The sequence below is a fragment of the Camarhynchus parvulus genome, chromosome Z (assembly GCF_901933205.1).
Source record: "Camarhynchus parvulus chromosome Z, STF_HiC, whole genome shotgun sequence".
In the NCBI taxonomy this organism is placed as follows: Eukaryota; Metazoa; Chordata; class Aves; order Passeriformes; family Thraupidae; genus Camarhynchus; species Camarhynchus parvulus.
In genome coordinates, this window is record NC_044601.1 from 6,412,484 (window position 1) to 6,429,913 (window position 17,430).

General features: G+C 40.7%; 1 protein-coding gene across 1 annotated transcript in view; it reads right to left on the reverse strand.

Annotated features, from left to right (window-relative positions):
* The window catches only part of VCAN (versican), a 100,320-nt gene that overhangs the window by 67,199 nt on the left and 15,691 nt on the right, over positions 1-17,430 (reverse strand). The window contains 2 exon segments of the mRNA XM_030968247.1: positions 8,210-8,337; positions 8,882-9,056. Coding sequence (XP_030824107.1) covers positions 8,210-8,337; positions 8,882-9,056 — 303 coding nt within the window.

The following is a 17,430-nucleotide window of genomic DNA, read 5'->3' on the forward strand; positions in this document are numbered from 1 at the left end:
ACACTGCTTTTCCACAGCAGCCAGTCTGTCTTACCCTTGCACAGGTCTGAGGGGAACACAGAAAAAATGCAGACAGAAACTACATCACCCCGAGCAGTTTCATTCACATCAATATTACACTTGTTAGGGGCCTGAAAGGAATGCAAGTGTGAAAGGAGGCAAGGTGCCAGCTTTCTTTTTCCTCCTAGGTAGAGGCTCTGATTTGTTATTACAGCTGTAGCACCAATCCCATAGTGTAACTTGCTTTATGCACATTGTGTGCAGCTCCCAGCTTGGAGGTAGAGGGACAGATAAGGGAAGCAAAGAGTCATTTGTCCTCAGAATGGCTCATTCAGCTCTTCAGACCACACAGAAAATGATCTTTTTTTGTTTTACATCCTTCTGCATCTGCCTGCCAGCTCTGCTGCCATGTCCAGCACAGAGTGATGGGTGCAGTTATCCCACAGTCATGTCCCAAAAGCAGCACCATGAAACAGGGGAGCAAAGAAAGGCCTCTCCAGAGCAGCACTCTCTGCTCTGAGAACTGTTCACTGATCCTCTCACAGCAGCCATGATGTTTATGAAAATTAGTAGTTAAAATGCAATTTAATTGTAATTATTCAGCAGATATCAGTCCAGTTAGGCGAGTGAGAGAAGTGCAATGAATTTCCATGACTTCTGTTAACAAAAAAATAATTGCAGGCAATCCCACAACACTCCTTCTGAAAGAAACTTAGAGAATACATGGGAAAATGGGTAAACAGTGCAAGGTTATTAGAAAAGCAATTTCTCTATCAGGTAATTTGGATCACTGGCTCCAAATGGAGCTTGTACACCACATCATTAAAGTTAGTGCTATTTATTCATCTGGGCTGTCATCTGCACTCGGTTAAGACAGAGAAATTTAGTGAGGGGTTAAGTCTTGGTGTAAGATTTCAAAATGCAGGGTTCTTCTTTAAGGGAGGTCACTCTGCAGAGAACTGACTTACCCAAGCTGCACTTTCTAGGCAGAAGTCTGCCTCAAATTTGCCTTGGAGTGTGCATGTGTCTGCAATAGTGATAATCCTGCACACTTAAAAGATGAGTGTCATACCTTTCTCTGCAGTGAATATATTCTACTGACCCCACATGGGCTTATTTTGTGCATCTGTTAAAATCAGCTGCTGTTGAACAAACACCATCTTTGTCAAGGATAGTTTTACAAAAAAACCAAACCAAACCAACACAATTAAAAAGGAAAAAAAGGAAAAAAAAACCCCACACATATTTAAGGAAAAACACATCTTAACCAAAACAATCCAATAAACAATCTTAACATCTTAACCAAAACAATCCAATAAACGAAATCCAATGTATTTGACACCTAATTGGTGTATTCAAGAATTTGTGACAATAACCTCACAAAGAAGGCAAAAAGGCAGCAGGGCAATGAGCAAAATTCCATCCTATACCAAGTAAATGTGCATTTATTTCAGGAATGCTAGTGATAAGATAAAGGGCAAAGATGTTAAAGCATGTAATCTTGTAATTGCTCCAGTTAGAGAGCATTTTTCTATGATTCCATAATTCTTATTTATAAAAAATCAAGTAATGGGCAAAAGTCATATTGCAAATAGCAGTAAATTACTCTAGGAGCTATGACTCCTCAATTTGTCTCTCCAGTTTGAAATAGACTAAAATTCTCTGTGATCAAATGTGCACTTAACATGCTTAGAAATTGCTGGGATGAAATGAGAAAAACAAGGAAAGAGTTTAACAAAGGCCTTGCTTGATATGTGAATCAAGAAACACTTGAAAGTTTGTTCTGCTTCTGCCAGCTTCTCAAACCACCTTACAAAAAATAATTAAAATATGTGAGTTTTCCTGGGGTTTCTTGATCTACTTCACTTTAGCACATGACTGAAACATCTGACTCCTTCAAAGTATCAAAGAGAAAAGAACTCAAGCCTTGCACAAAATCTTCTTCTAAAAAGCAAGCAAAGTCATTCTGAAGTTAATGAAATGTATTTAATCCAGGCAGTCTCTACAATTTACTCCTCTTTTTGAAAGCACAACAGCTTCCATATTTAACAGCAGGACAGATCCCACCACACTCCTACAGTGTTTTGATTAAGATGACTGGAAGCCCCTCAATTTCCCAGCCAAAACCCTGAAAGCAAGGAAATTAAGAGGGAAAACTCATCTGCTCGACAAACAAATGACATAGCCACCAACACCAGGCAGAGAAAATTCAGTTCTGTGTGTGTTAAACAGCCACGTGCATTGTTTTTATAGCTGGAGCACACCCTGAGTAACTCAGCAATACTCTGCAGGCAAAGCCCAGGGCTTAGGCCAGCAGATGAAGAAAAACTGGTTCAGCAGTACCAGGGGGTGTGGTGGAGAACGTGACAGTGTTTAGGCTGCAGACAATAATGTAATGTGTGTTATTGCTGGCTCCTGTTCCAAACCAAGCCTCAGGCTGATGGAGCAGCCTCAGCGGTCACTGCACTCCAAGAATCCCCAGGATTTTCCTCTTACATGTGTTTGTTTTGCTTGGTCAAAAGAGATACCTGATGAAAGTCAGGCTTTTTCCATCTCTTTACAAAACATCTGGGCAGACGAAGAAGTCAGATTTTTCTCTTGAAGACAAAAGCTGATTCACCTGCAATCCTTGAGGAAAACATTTAAGTTCTATAAGAATCAGTTCTAAAAATCTTATCAGTTGATTTTATAGAAAGTTTCATTGCTTTGATTCACTTTCTCTCCTCAGGAGATGTCTGGGTGAGCTGGGCACACTGGTAGATGTGAATGTCACGAATCACACAACTTAAAAGCAAGGTGGGAAGAAGGGCAGGCCAGAACCAAAGCCACACACAACCTCTGTTGACTGGGGTAGTGGTGCTGGGTTGATGGTTGGACTTAATGATCTCAAAATTCTTCTTACCCAGCCTTAATGATTCTGTGATTCTGTGATTATTACTGTCCCATTTGGAATTTGGTGCTCATGAGCTTTACCTTGTGGTCAGGTGCTCAGATTCTACAGCCTTCACAGTCATCCAAAGCCAGGCATTAGAAAATGCAGAGGGATATTGATTATATGAAAAGTTAATCATTCCCACAGGAGGAAATGGTGAACTCTCACAATAAAAAAAAAAAAAAAAAAACTCCCCAAAAAAGCCAAAAAACAAAAACAAACCAAGACAAAAAACTTTCCACTGCCTTTTCATTTCAGTTCTTTTGTGATAGTTTTGTTTGAGCAGAAACACTATCTCCCACTAAGAATTTGGGAGCTACCTTTTTTTTTCCCTTTTTTTTTTTTTTTAGCATAATGTGCCTGTGGTGAACTCCAGACCTATTCATTTATTCATTTGTTTCTGAGAGTTGGAACCCACCAAATTCATCAAGCAGAGATGTCCTTTGAGAGTGTTAGAGCTCCTGGATTCTGTGACTACAGCTGGGTAGAGACAAAACCCTGGGTCGGAGACAAAATCTGGCTGAGTGACAAAATGCCATCTTTGCTAATGTTTTATAGAGCATTCTAAGGGCATTTTCTCACCTGCACCTGTAACCTGTGATTAATGCTCCTCACCTGGACACAGCCGGCAGGTCAAAACCCAGGCAGTCATGAGGCACTGCCATCACAACTTTCTTTTCCTTAAAAATGTGTAATCTGTTCAAAACTTCATTCCTAGGACATGGTCAAGTGTGCAAAGAGGCAGGAATACCATGACCACTTTGAGCACTAAAACATTTACCCTTGTGCCTTTGGGACCACGAACTTCCTCATCCCCCTCCTCTCTTTCTCTGCTGCTCAGGGCTGGTTCTCTTGACACCTTTAATAAAGAGGTGTCCTTAACAAAGTCCTTAACTAATTACCAAAACCATTCTGCAGGGCTGGAAAACCACAAACATCTAAGCAGCTTGGTTCAACTTTAAAGCCGGAGGCTGGACAAGATGAAGAAGTCTTTTTCTCTTGCACATCAGAACAAGCCAGTTGATTCCTTTTGATGCACAGCAGCAATGATTTAGCTAAACTTTCCTGAATGTCTTGAGTCTATTCTGTGCAGACCCATTGGCTGAACAGGAATCCTCTTGGGAACTTAACCCTGCATGAGGGGTTAAGGCTGGATAAGTGTCCAGTATAATTGAAACTATGATAATTCTACCACAGGCCCTGAACTAGAGAAAAAAACTGATTTTCTCTGTGTCCCACTTTTGAAACCTAATCTAGTTGCTCCAGAATCAGAATAGACCCCAGAGAAGATCTTTAGCTGCCCAAAACACAGAAGAAACTTCTCACCTGAGGCCACATTTTAGACTATGATTCCTTTAATCATGACTATCACTCTCACAGAAATATCCATGACAACAGCAAAACCGCATGAGAGTAGGTGGAAAGTATTCGAAGGACATCTGGTTTTGGTTTTTATCCTTCTCTGCTCTCACTGTTGGGGGGAGGTGGTGCATGGAAGGAGGGCTGTACAATCTTCCCCACAGACACCCCAAAAATAACTCTGTTAGCGTGAGGGCCCCATCTGCACATGAGGGAGGCTTGTCAGGCATACATGGGCTCTGATGGGTTCTGGCCAGCAGACAATCCTGACGGGGTGGCTTGTGCTTTGGCTCAGCACAAACTCGCTCCAGTGGGCTTTGGTGGTGGCTCTATCTCCATCTCTGATACCAAATAACCACACACTGCTTGTCTGAAGAATTCAAACTCTTCCTCACCCACCACCCATCTCCATCCAAGGGATCACACCACAGGAGACACCCCTTTGGCTGGTGGTGTTAAAGGATCCTCACCCAAACTTTTGCAGCTCAATCACTTTAAAATCTTTACTCATAAATCACTCCCTGCAGTTAAAAGTACCCTAAATGTTTCTGTTAGTGCTTGGTACACTGAAATAAGTGATGAAATATGAGGAATGTGAAACAGTTTGTAATAAAATGCCATGCCTAGTACCTTTTTAATGATACTTGACTCCAGGTTCTCATTTTTATCTCCAGGAGCTCAAAAATTTTCAATCCTTCCCACAGTTATTCTTCTGACTGTTGCAGCAAAACTCATACTATTTAAATTAGAATTGTGCAGTCTTTAATCTCTCTGGCTTTCCTCAGAACAAGGAAATGGCAAGAGTTAGCCTAGATAACTGGTTTCAATTTAAGCTAATAGTTTGTGATTTAAGGAGAAATCCATGTCTCTGGCTAACTTCCTGATTCCACACGGCCAAAAAGGAATAAAATCGAGATGGAGTTGCTCCTACAAATCCTCAGTGCAAATACCCAAATTAGTCCTGCAAATTCAGTGCACATTTATTTTAAAATGTATTGCAAGAATTCCCACCACCATTTATGGCCTTCTGGGGTAACAGACCAACAGCAGCCAACAGACCAATAAGTGTTCAATGACTTCCATGGTGAGACCCTCGTTATAGCCCAAATTTCGATATCATTAGTCAGGCTTGTGCCATGAATAGTCATTCCACTGACACAGACCCTCCAAATAAGGACCTCTTTAGTGCAAGCAAGTCTAATAGACTTGGCATTGAATCATGGCAGGGTACACAGATATGAGCTTTAAAATTCGCATGGAAAAAGTTGTATTTAAGCACACCCTAAGTGCCATGGATTCATTTTGCTATGAATTAAGCTAAAGGTCACACCTTGCAGGATTAACCTTTGGAGAACATTTGGCCCATCAGAAATCTGGCACAATTTTAGCTCTTGGTCTATAAGTTTCTTACCAACACAGCAATCTAGTTTAATTCAACTTTCCAATAACTCCACTGACATTCTAAATTTCCATCTTCTGTGGGTGAGTTGCTCTGAAGTATAAACTCACAGATGCTAACAAGCTCCTCCTCACTCCAAATTAACCTCTGTCCTGTCAGAAACTGCTCCTGTTAGACAGACAAAGCCACCTTGGCTCCTCAGCCCCACCTGGAAAAGGGAGTCTGGCTCAGAGGCTCAAGTTTCTGTGAAGGCACTGAGGAGTGGTTAATCCTGCACTACACCACAATGTGACACTGTGTCTTTTCCTCAGCATGTGCCTGTTTCTCCTTATGTAAACAGAATAATTTAACTCCTCTGCATGTCAGCAGAACCTACCTACACTGTTTCTATGCCCTGCACCCATAAACTCCTCTTGGAGGTCATAGAAGTTGTTGTCACAGTCCTGATTATTTTAAAAGTTCTGAGAGAATAAGATAATAATAAAATCTCTCTCATACACACACAAAATCCAACAAACAAGACAACCAACCAACCAAAAATACCCAAGCCTAAAAAAAACAAACAAAACAAACAAAAGGAACCCAAACCAAACCAAAAAAACTCCAAAAACAACAAAAGGGAAAAGTTGGGGAGTGTCTTTGGCTAATTATTATAACAATCTGACATTAAACTTGTTCCTTATAATGAATGCAATATGATGAACCAAATCTCTACAATATTGCGCTCTAGCTTATGTATTTGTTAAAATCTGGATGTTTTCATATATAAGCAGATCATGACACCACAGTCCAGCTGATAGGCCACAACAGTGGGACAGAAGTGTAGATGCATCCAGAGAGGAAAACCAGGTCATAAATCTTGGCAAATAAAATTTTATAACAAAGAAGAACCAATTAATGTCCATGAGAAATTGAGAACCTGTGCATTTTCATCCATGAGGACTGCACAGTCACTGCAGCCTCTTTGAGCCACACACCAATCTGGTTCCAGGTTGTTCCAAGCAGACACCATCAGCCTCAGTGAAAAATGCTTCAGTTTTGACTCAAGTTTTATTTTTGAAAGTTTAGTGATAAATTTTGACCCTGAGAAACTGCTGGTTCATATGCACCCAGGACAATCTGCTCTGTATTAGTTACACTTCTCTGTTCTTGAAGAGGGAAAAGAGCAAGAGATTGTTCTTCACCCAGGAATCATACAGGTTAGGTTTTTGACTAAACTTTCTTTTTTATAAGCTAGGAAAGATACAAACTGAACTTAAAAGCATTGATTTAGAGGAGATTCAGAATCCAGTCCCATTAAGGACTGATGGAGGATCAAATGCCATGAATTGTAGATGTTCACAGGTGCTGCTCACTGACACATGTGAATGGGACATAACTAAAATTAAGACAATGAAAAGCACTAACAAAATTCTGTCACTTAATTTTCAAGTTCAAGTTACAAATTCTCAAGCATATATGTTTTCTGGAGGCTTTGCAATACCTGTGTTGCTTGTATTGCATAAATCTCCAAGTTGTCTAGGACAGATCTTCAGCTACTAAAATTAAAACACTTACTGATTTCAGTAACTAAAATCTCTCTAAGTCAACAGCAGGAGAAAAATTTGCATGACCTAATCTATATCTTATTTAAGACAGATTACAAGCAAACATTGAACACTTGCACTTTGCAATTGCTTTTTAAAAATATATGTACACCTACAAAGGCAGGCTTGCTCAGAGCCAAGGTTAATTTATTGTTCTGCTGACTTTAAGAGCACTAAATTAAATGTGTAATAGACAAGGACCATCCCTGAGAATGTTTAGTTAGGAATTATCAAGGGTTTTTTAGAAAGGAATTGTAGAACAGGCATGGAATAAAAACCTGTCAAACAGACAGCATTGTGACACACTCAGGCCACTGTAGTAAATGGAAAATATACTTTAATCCTGGTTGCAAAGTACCTCTGTAATAATTTTACTAAACTGCGCACAGAAACTACAAACTTTTTTCTCATTTGTTTCTTTCTGAACCTGAGATGACCCTTTATTAAGAAGATACTATTAAACATAGATGGCAATTCAATATCTGTCTAATTTTATGCCATGGACATATAAAAGGACTTAATTACATACTTTATGAACTGTAATACAGTTAGCACACATACTACATCTATCTTGGTAAATACTTATATATAGCACACACAGTTTCTCAAACATTAAATGCATTTTTTTGAAAACACTTTTATATAAGATTCAAAAAATAAGACACTTCAACAGCAACTTTGGTGAGATCTGCTGCACGAACTATAGGCAGCTTGAACCCTGACTGCCTCTCTGCAGACTCCACACTGGCCTTTAATTAGGACCTGCAGGACCACAAACTGTAGGTTCCCTGCATTTGGCAGCTCCCTTCAGATCCAGAGCAGCCAAAACCTATTTTAAATGGAATTTTCTCCCTCTCTGCTCCTCCATATTATGCTCCCCAGTCACTTTTTAAGCCTTGCAGCACACTTCCAGGCTTTGCAGACCCATCTCACCTTCCATGTGCTCCACGTAGCAATAAACGTCATAAGTCTCGTTAGGGAAGCGGCGCCCGTAGGTCCTGACTCCTTTCTTTCCCATCTTATCTCCAAAGCAGCCAACTCTTGGATGTCTAATTGGATACCTGGAAATGCAGAAAATTTGTTGTTACGATGCCTTAAAATTTTAGCTTTTATATTTTTCAAATCCTGTGCTGCTTTAGGGTATAACTCTGAACTCCATACAGACTGTTAGCGGCTGTCTTCACATTTGGGTCAGACAAAATCCCTCTGGGCCTGAAACTCAAGGACACCCTACAGCCTCAGGCCCTGAAAGTATAAACAAAAGTGAACTAGGGGAGAGCAAGCTGGGGGTAAATTACTTCATTACCTGAAGCTGGAATTGGAGGATTAATCCCTAAAATGCAAATGGACCAAACTTATAATTGTGTAAAAAACTTGTGACCATTGTCCATCTTGTGTGTAGCCTCTGCGAGGCTTCTGACTACACAAGATGCACCTTTTGAAGTCCTTTAATAAATAACCACTTTATTCTCTCAATATTATCCAGCCTCTGTTCTAGGCAGCCACTCCAAGGCACCAATTACAGCAAAACAACAGTTTTGATCTACAAAGACCAGGCATGCAAATTTTGGGTAAAAACGTAAAGGGGCATTTTGAAAGCCTCACCTGACAGTCTGGTCAGACACCCATCCAGCATCACACTGCTCAAACCCATCCTCATAGGCTGCTTTCAGCTGCTCTGGGCTGGCCATGACAGCACCATTGTCCCGGCAGGTCTGGTGGGCCTGTGTGAAATTCAGGGTGTACCTGCTTGTGGCAGCCCGGTAGTGAAACACAACACCTGGAAGGCAAAAACACCCCATGAGTGGCACGTTCTGGGTTGTTTCCACAGCCATCACCACTCTGTAACCCAAAAACCCCATCAGTGGCACATTTTGCGTTGTTTCCACAACATCACCACTCTGTAAACCAAAAAACCCCATCAGTGGCACATTTTGGGTTGTTCCTGCAGCCATCACTGCTCTGTAGCCTCACCTAGGTGTTGCCACAATGCTGAAAACAGGTGGGCAAAATGAAAAATAACACGAAAATGTGGGATATCACGGTATAAATTATGTTCCCCCTCTAGTGGCTGCTACCAGTAATGACAAAATACCCCAAAAATGCACTTTTTTGAAGCAGATTCACTAATCAGCAATGTCTGTTTCTACACATCAAATATGACTACAAATACATAATTTATCACTATATGGATTTTGGTCAATTTTCCATAGCCATATTTTGCTGCACACACCACAGATGGTACAAACAAAACAAAGCATGAATTTATTTGTGGTTTTTCTGGTTCTGAAAAGGACCTTGACAATTGCAGCAGCTTCTGGAGCACGTCAGACCTTTGGAGAGGGAGGCCTGGTGTGAAGATGGTTTTGTTTAAAGCAGGATCTGTTTAGAAGCCACATTCTGTTTTCTACACACACACAATTCCCACTGAATCTGACAACAGCTAGAACAAACCATAAAGGGCACTGAAGTGGCAGAAAGCAGCCATCCCACTTTACAAAATCATTTCCCCCTATTACCACTGTCTTTTACAGTTTAGCATCAAAGGCATGTCCCTTGCAATACCTAATTGCACTCTAAAATTCTCAAAAGTGTTTCAACACCATAAAACAACCAGAGAATGGAAAGAAAACAAAACAAAACAAGCCCCTAAACCATTGAATGTTCCTTTTCTCTGATGGTTTTACTGGAGTACTTAATGATGAGGAAACAGCATAACGTAATATAGTTTGGGAAAATAGTAATATTGTAGGAATAACTAATTTTACAATAAGTCTTTGTTATTAGAGCATTGTTGAAAGATAAAGTCTGGTAGTCCACAAGCAAATAGAAATACAGGTCACTTAGCAAATTGTTGATGCAAGAATTTCCAACTTATTTAGAAACCTTTTTCTCATGCAGACAAATTTAGTAAAGTCTTGCCAGCCATCAAAAATCTGCATATGGCCAAGAAGCAGAGAGTTCACATTTTTCTTCTTGTCATGATTCACTAAGAAAATAATACAGAAGATGTTATCTGAAAACTACTCAGCCATCAGACATCATTTTTTTTTATCAAAGCCACTCACAGAGAAACAGGAAATAAAAGAGGAAAGGCTGGGAATCCCCATATTTCATCATTTCATAGGGAGTCACACACCAGCTGCAGCCACTAACTGGAAGCTTGCAGACCACCAGCATCCCTATAAAATGCCTTTCAGAACTGACAAAACCCATCACAAACAGCTTCTTCCAAGCAACAGTGTAATTTCAGCTTCAAATGGGTCCAAGTGTTGTTTGGCAACAGTGACAAGTGAAGAATACACCCCGGAAAATTATGTCTGTGTTTGTATCATTACATTAAACTTCCCAGGTGCCTGAAATTCAACCATTAAGGGTGTTAAATTGTTAGGTTATTTCACTGCATTATTTGGCTCAGGCCCCACAACACCGTTCCAAACAATTTCTGAGCAGATTTCAAGAACAGGCAGAGAAAACAGGGACAGCTTCCAAAGGGCATCTTCATCCTGCGCTGGGAGCCAAAGGAATGCCCCAGTGGGGATGGGGGACACCCTGCTCCCCACAGCCCCACACCCCAGAACACAGAGTTAGCCAACGTCAGCATTTAAACCTTAAAATCACAAAAATTTTATCTGGTGATTTTTTTTTTAACATGCAGTATACATAAAAATATTTGGTTTAATATATTCGGAATTTAGTAGCAGTGGTTGAAACTGTGAGCAGAACACCTGCTGGTACAAATGAGGATTGCTGTATTAGTAGCACAGAAGTAAATAAAAACAGCATTTCAGGTGGCCTGCTGGGTGTTCTGGATCTAGAATTTAAAAATGGACAACTTTTACAGAGCTCCCAACAGAAGCAGATAAAATATTTACCCTGTTTCACAACTGTGAACCCATAATAATAGACACAAGCTGTGCATCTGGCTAATCTATTTATTATTTTTGAACATATACAAGCATTTTAAAACTTTCTTTTTTATAACATTGGTGTTTATGTAATAAAGCATATTTGATTCTGAGTCAGATATACCCAATTACATGAAGCAATTTGTTAATTTAGTTTGTTGTTTTAATCCTAATTAAAATGTATTTTGTGTGAATTTGGATTTCTCTTTTTCATAAAAATTTTTTTTCAGAAATTGTTAAAGGGATAGTCTATGACTTCAAACTGGGTACAAGAGTTTCTGCTTCTCAGTACAGCCACCAAAAGGTTTGTTACCTTAGAGGGAATGGCAACATATTTCTCTAAAACTGTATTTTTTTTTAAAGCTTCTGCTGCTTAAACATATGAGTGCATTTTCCACAACCAGCTATTTCACCTCTCATTCCTTCCTTTTTTTTTTTTCCATGTTGGAAGCACCACTGCCCCTCCTCCCCTGGCAGAGCCGTGTGACACCTGAACAAGGCAGGACTAAAGAGTTAAAATCCCAGCCAATTTAAAGTGGATTTCGCCGAGGCAAAGAAGAGCCTTTGGTCATTTGTAAATCCTGGAAAGGAACTCGGGGAATGCTTTGTTCTCCTCGCCCTGATCCACAAGGTAAACTTCACCTATTCTCAGAGCTGGAGGCTCCTCCATTTCCAGCGAGGAGCTAATGGACATGAAAGAGCCTCCGAGATGAATGGGAAGGAGGACTCACTATGCATAAGCCTGTGCAACAGCTGCAATAATTAGAAGACCCCTGGGGCTAAGAAGATTAAAGTGCAGGACTTTCATTGTTTCAGTTAGACAGAGAGAGGGGGGGAAAACCCATTGTCCCGGTCTCTGCACTTTAAAACATTTGTAAAGGATTTTTTTTTTCTCCCCTCTTTGTCTATTTCCTCCCCGAAAGGAAAGGCAAGAAAGGAGTTGTCCTTGGAACAAATAAAGCAACTGGAAAACAGACTACAGCGGTATAATGTTGTCACTGAACATCTGGCAAACAAAGTCAGTGTAATTACAGGAAGGAGTAGCAACAAGAAAGAGCACTCATAGGAAAGCAATTTGTAGCATCCAAAATTCACTTCTGTCAGAGCAAGGGTGAAAGTCTTTCCGTCGTTGATCTCATGTCTTAGAGCAGAAAATAAAAATGTGAAGCATTTCATTTTTAAGGAACAAGGTTTTCCATGGATAAGAGCCTGGTTCCGTGGTTACACCCCTTTGGACTGCTGCTTTATTGTGTATCATGCATCAAAACCCTGTGGAACTGCAGGGGAAGCTGGTTTATTAGCTCCTGGTATGGCTAATAAATTATAGTTCACTTTCACTAGTGAGCTCACGCTGCTGCCTCATGCAGTGTTGGATGTGGCAGCTTCTGAACCTCAGAGGCTGCCTCACACAGCAAATACCTAAAGGGAAAAGATGGTGATGGCTTGTTATCCTGTTAATTTTTGTCTTCAGACCTTGGGCACTGTGGTGCAGACCCCTGAAATAACCCCCGGACCATTGCCAGAGCTAGCACACAGTTCAGATCATAGTTCAGATCCTCCCTGGGCTTGATGCAGAAAGCAATTTACATTACAAATACACCCCAAAAATATGGGTTACAGGGCTGAGCACTGCATGAAAGGAAGGAATAGGGCAGCATTTTCAGTTCTCTGCATGAATAATTCGTTTGTGTGTGTCTCTCTCTAGGCTCTGCACCCATGTCCTGATGCCTGTCTTGGGCTTTGGCGACCTGAGAAGAGGCTCGCCTTGCCAAACGCCTCAGGGAACTCACGGTGGGGAGGGAAAGTGCCTTTCCCTTGCCCTGCCGGGCTCTCCAGGGACAGGCACCAGCTCACAGGGCTCCCCTGTGCAGGATGTTAGTGCCCATCCTCACAGCACACAGGTGGAGGGACACAGGGACTCCTCTGAACAGATAATGAGAGGAGGGATCAATGCTGAGCTTCACCTGTGGTTTTATCCTTTATTTCTCTCCCACCACAGCTCCTGCATCCAGAACCACCCCAGCCTGTCCACCAAACTCCCAAACTCCACAAGGGAAACACAGCAGCTTGGCCAGGACATTTCCTTCCTTCTTCCTGGCACGCCTTGCGTGTAGACCCTGGGTCTTTACCACCCAGAAATAAATTTCCCTCTGCCATCCTTTGATGGTCCATACCAACTGTGCTCTTCCCTTGCCAGGAAGATTCCTCGGGATCCATTAGGCAGGAGAGTAAAAAACGAGCTGAAAAATGCAGCAGCCCATGATAATTTACGCAGAAGTTCAACATCAAGAGGTGGTAAGGTTTCAAGACAGGTGAGCCCAAAAGATTAGGTAAAAGCACCTCTTCAAATGCCTACTTAAGAGATAAAGAAGGGGATTTCTGCTGCAGAGAGAATAGATCAATTAGGTTGTCAGCGTACAATCTCTGAGTGGCAGCGTTCCCACTTCGGAAACAACTTTCATTTATTATCATTATAATGCTTGCAGGAAAGACAAGTTTGCATAAAAATGAAAATGTGAATTACCATCTACTGCTGCCTCCCTAATTCTCATTTCTTTCCATTAAAAAGATCAGTATCTTAAGCCTGGGATTGTCTTTACAGTCTTTAAAAAGAAAATACAGAAAAAAAAAGGGGGAAAAAAGAAGTCTTTCAGATTTGCAGCAGAATCAAACAGAAACTGAGCAAATGAGGCCCATGAAAAGAGTGAATTCCCAAAATATCAGTTAGAAAAGAATAAAGTACTCTCACTTTTGGCAGAAAAATATTCACTGAGGAGCTATAACAAAAGAGTAAGTAAACTAGAAGGATCCCGTTTGCCACTTTGATCCCTTTAAATCCAATTATCTCCAAGGAGGAGAACAAAAAATCAGCTCAAATGAGTGGTTTGTTCTGACTTCTTAATATTGAATACATTGGGTGATACATGTTCCTCTTAATTGCCCAATATCCTAGCACCAGACAAAACAAGTATTTCACTAAATATTCAGACATATTCCAGAATGAAAAGTATTGTGCCATTTCATTTCTAGGTCAGATTTTTACAAGGTAGCTCAAAGGTGTTTTATAAAAAGTGGACTTCATTACAAGTGGAAAGAAGGAATAAATGTGATACAGAAAGGTACAGCAGTACTTTTCATAAAATCCTTCCTGGAATTCAAGTCACCCAAGGTAGCTTTCCCTAAAGGTTACAAGTTGAGTCTAAAAGAGTAATTTATAAATCTCCCTAACTGGTGACCAGGGATATTTAATGCAGAGAGCTTACCTCACCCAGGAATATCCAAAAGCTGAGAGGCCAAGGACTCCCAGGGTGAGGCAGTTTGAATTCTGGGCTTAGAAACAGCAAGAAAGGTTAGAAGAAAAGCACAAAACACCACAGAGAGATGAAATTACAGAATCTTACAAAGAGTTGCTCCTGAGACACAGGGAAAGTTTTGGAGGAACATGCACAGAAGGCAGAGAAGAAAACACGTGGAAGTGAAAATGAGTATGAATGACTTGTTCTACATATCCAGGATTGGACTTGGATGATCCTAGTGGGTCCCTTCCAACTCAAAATGTTTTAAGATTCTTCATTCCTCTCCTTGGGAGAAGCTGAAGCATCTAACACTGCCATGCTGTCAGATCCATTTTGAACACAGAATACCCCTGTCTGGGAGGTCAGTGTAATCATAGCAGCAACCAGGGTGTCAGGAAAGCATTCTCCATGATTAATGGCAGGAAAGGGGGTATCCAGTGTGAGGAAAGTGCCCCTCCAGTGATCCTGCAGAGCTGCCTGCCCCAAGGACAGCCTTGCAGGCCTGAATAATGAGTAAGGCAGGCACCTGGCTGCCCCAAATTTCCTGTGTGGGCTAAAATTAAGTGTTTCTTACACCCTCACCACGTGCAGAACGCCGAACAGTAACCCTGATCTCAGGGGTGAAGTGCAGAGAGCGCCTGGCCCCTGTGGATGGGTGTTCTCTGCTGGGTTTGGGCACGAGGCTCAGCACGTAACATGGAGATTTGCAATGCCAAAGGAAAACTGGATCAAGTAACCCAATGTGTCATCCTTCTCCTACACTTTGCTGTGACTTTCCCACATCCCCAGGGCTGTGCACACAGAGCCACCCCAGCCAGAACACAACTGCTTACACCCCTAGAATGAAACAGGCCAATTCAGGTCTTTTGCTCTAAGATGAGACACTTAAACAGATACTCACGTCAAAATATTTGATCTCTGATGCACACACAGCCAAGCACTGCTCAGCGGAAAAAAGATGCCATGTGAACTCACAGTGTCTTGAAGATGTCTCTGAGACAGAATCATGGAATGGGTTGGGATGGAAGGGACCTTAAAGATCACCTATTTCCAAATATAAGAAGCTGTTGCTACCCCAGTAGCTGCCATCATTAATTGCTATAATCAATGCAAAGGAAAGCCAGGGAATTACATCAATTTACAAGATCCTGTCATTGTTTAGAAAACTTGCACCTGTCAAAAAATGATCTAGCAGAAATGTGCACTGCAGAGACAAAGTGTGATGAAACATGTCTTCCTTGTGAAGGATAACTAAGATAACCTACTATGGTTAAGTGGTGGCTTAACCAGGAGTCCACCCATGGATAATGAAAATCTACAGACATTCAAAAAACAAATGGGAAAAACCAAAGCCAAATCTGTTCAGGATAGGATTGTGTGGGTAATCCTATGGGTGACAGGTCTCTGACAGCAACAGGGTAAGTGTTTAAGTTTGCTCTTTGATATCAGCTGCTTTCATTGGAATAGGACTCTGGGACAGCCAGATCTTTTGTCTGAACAGTTTGTTGCTAATAACACATGAGTCTGACTTCAGAAGTTCATTTGACATCTAAAACAGCAAATTAACTGGATATTTGCACACAAGTTATCAAATTTTTCTGTTGTGATAGCTAAACAGAAAAAAAAAATAGGTTCACAGTTACAGCTTTTGTACCAGTCTTGGGCTTGAGACCCAGCCAAAAGAAATAATTAGGCATTAGAAGTTCTACTTTCAATGACTAATATTCACTATTTAGCTTAACCTGGGAAAATCTGTATGCTACTGAGAAAATTATCCTTCCTTAGAAATCCCACTTTTCGTTCACAATACTTTCCATCACTGGTAAAATACGTTCATTTGATGCACAGTGTGTTCAATAGCAGTTTTGTATTCCCAGCACACCTGAAGGAGAGAAATGGCAATTACAGTGATTTTATTCAAGTTATCTTTCCTAGACATCTATTACACTATAAAGGTTAATTTGAAAAACAAGCTGGCCAGCTGTGTAATCTTATCTTCCTGGCTTCATTGATGCTGCATTATGCTTTTTGTTTGAAAGTTTAAAATTAGGGAGTGTCTATAAAACAAATAAAACCCCCGAAAATACCAAGAAAAAAAAGTCCTGAATTGGTTTAAAAATACCCAAAGAATCATAAAAAATAAAACCCAAACCATAAATCCATCATAATGGCAAAAGTGAAATTACACCTGCTTCAGTAGAACTCTTCCAAAAAGTTTTGGCCTACTTAATTTGAGCATGAAATGAGCCGAATAAAAAAAACCGGTGATAATTTTACCAGAGCTTCAGCAGCCCCAGCTCCACCCAGGAGAGCTGACCAAAGCACAGTGCTGAACCAGGCTATCCCTCAGCTCTGGAATTAGCTCAGTTAACAAGGAAATGCCTCCCTGCACCCCAGTCAGGACAGGATGAACAAAGGGGGAGAACAGTCTCCTCAAATGGTGTCACTCTGGGGTGCAGGTTCAAAAAGAAACAGCAGAGATAATTTGTTTTCAGGACTAATTTTTTTTTTTTTTGTTTATTAATAAAAGCTGAAATCATAAGAAACCATAAAGAACAGAGCAGAAGATTTGAGTAGCAACATTCACACGAAGTGCTTATGAGTCTAATAAATGCCGTTTGTTTACATAATGGAGAAAACCGAGAATGGATGGCACAAATGACGGTCTAGCAAACCAATTTTCCACTTGGATCAAGACCTAGCTTTTTTCCTCTCCTGAAATTCTGACATTAAAACAGTCATGGAAAAGAACAGTTGCAGAAAGAAAATGGAGTCTGCGAAGTTTTCATTGAGGTAAAATCATAAATCTAATCAGTTCAACACTTTGCAGTGTTTTTGCAGGAGCAGCAACTACAAAAGCTACAGTATCACCATAAATTATCTGATATTTTATTGTCATAAACATCTGCAGCTCCTGGATATAGATAAGTAGTCAAGGGAGCACTTGAAA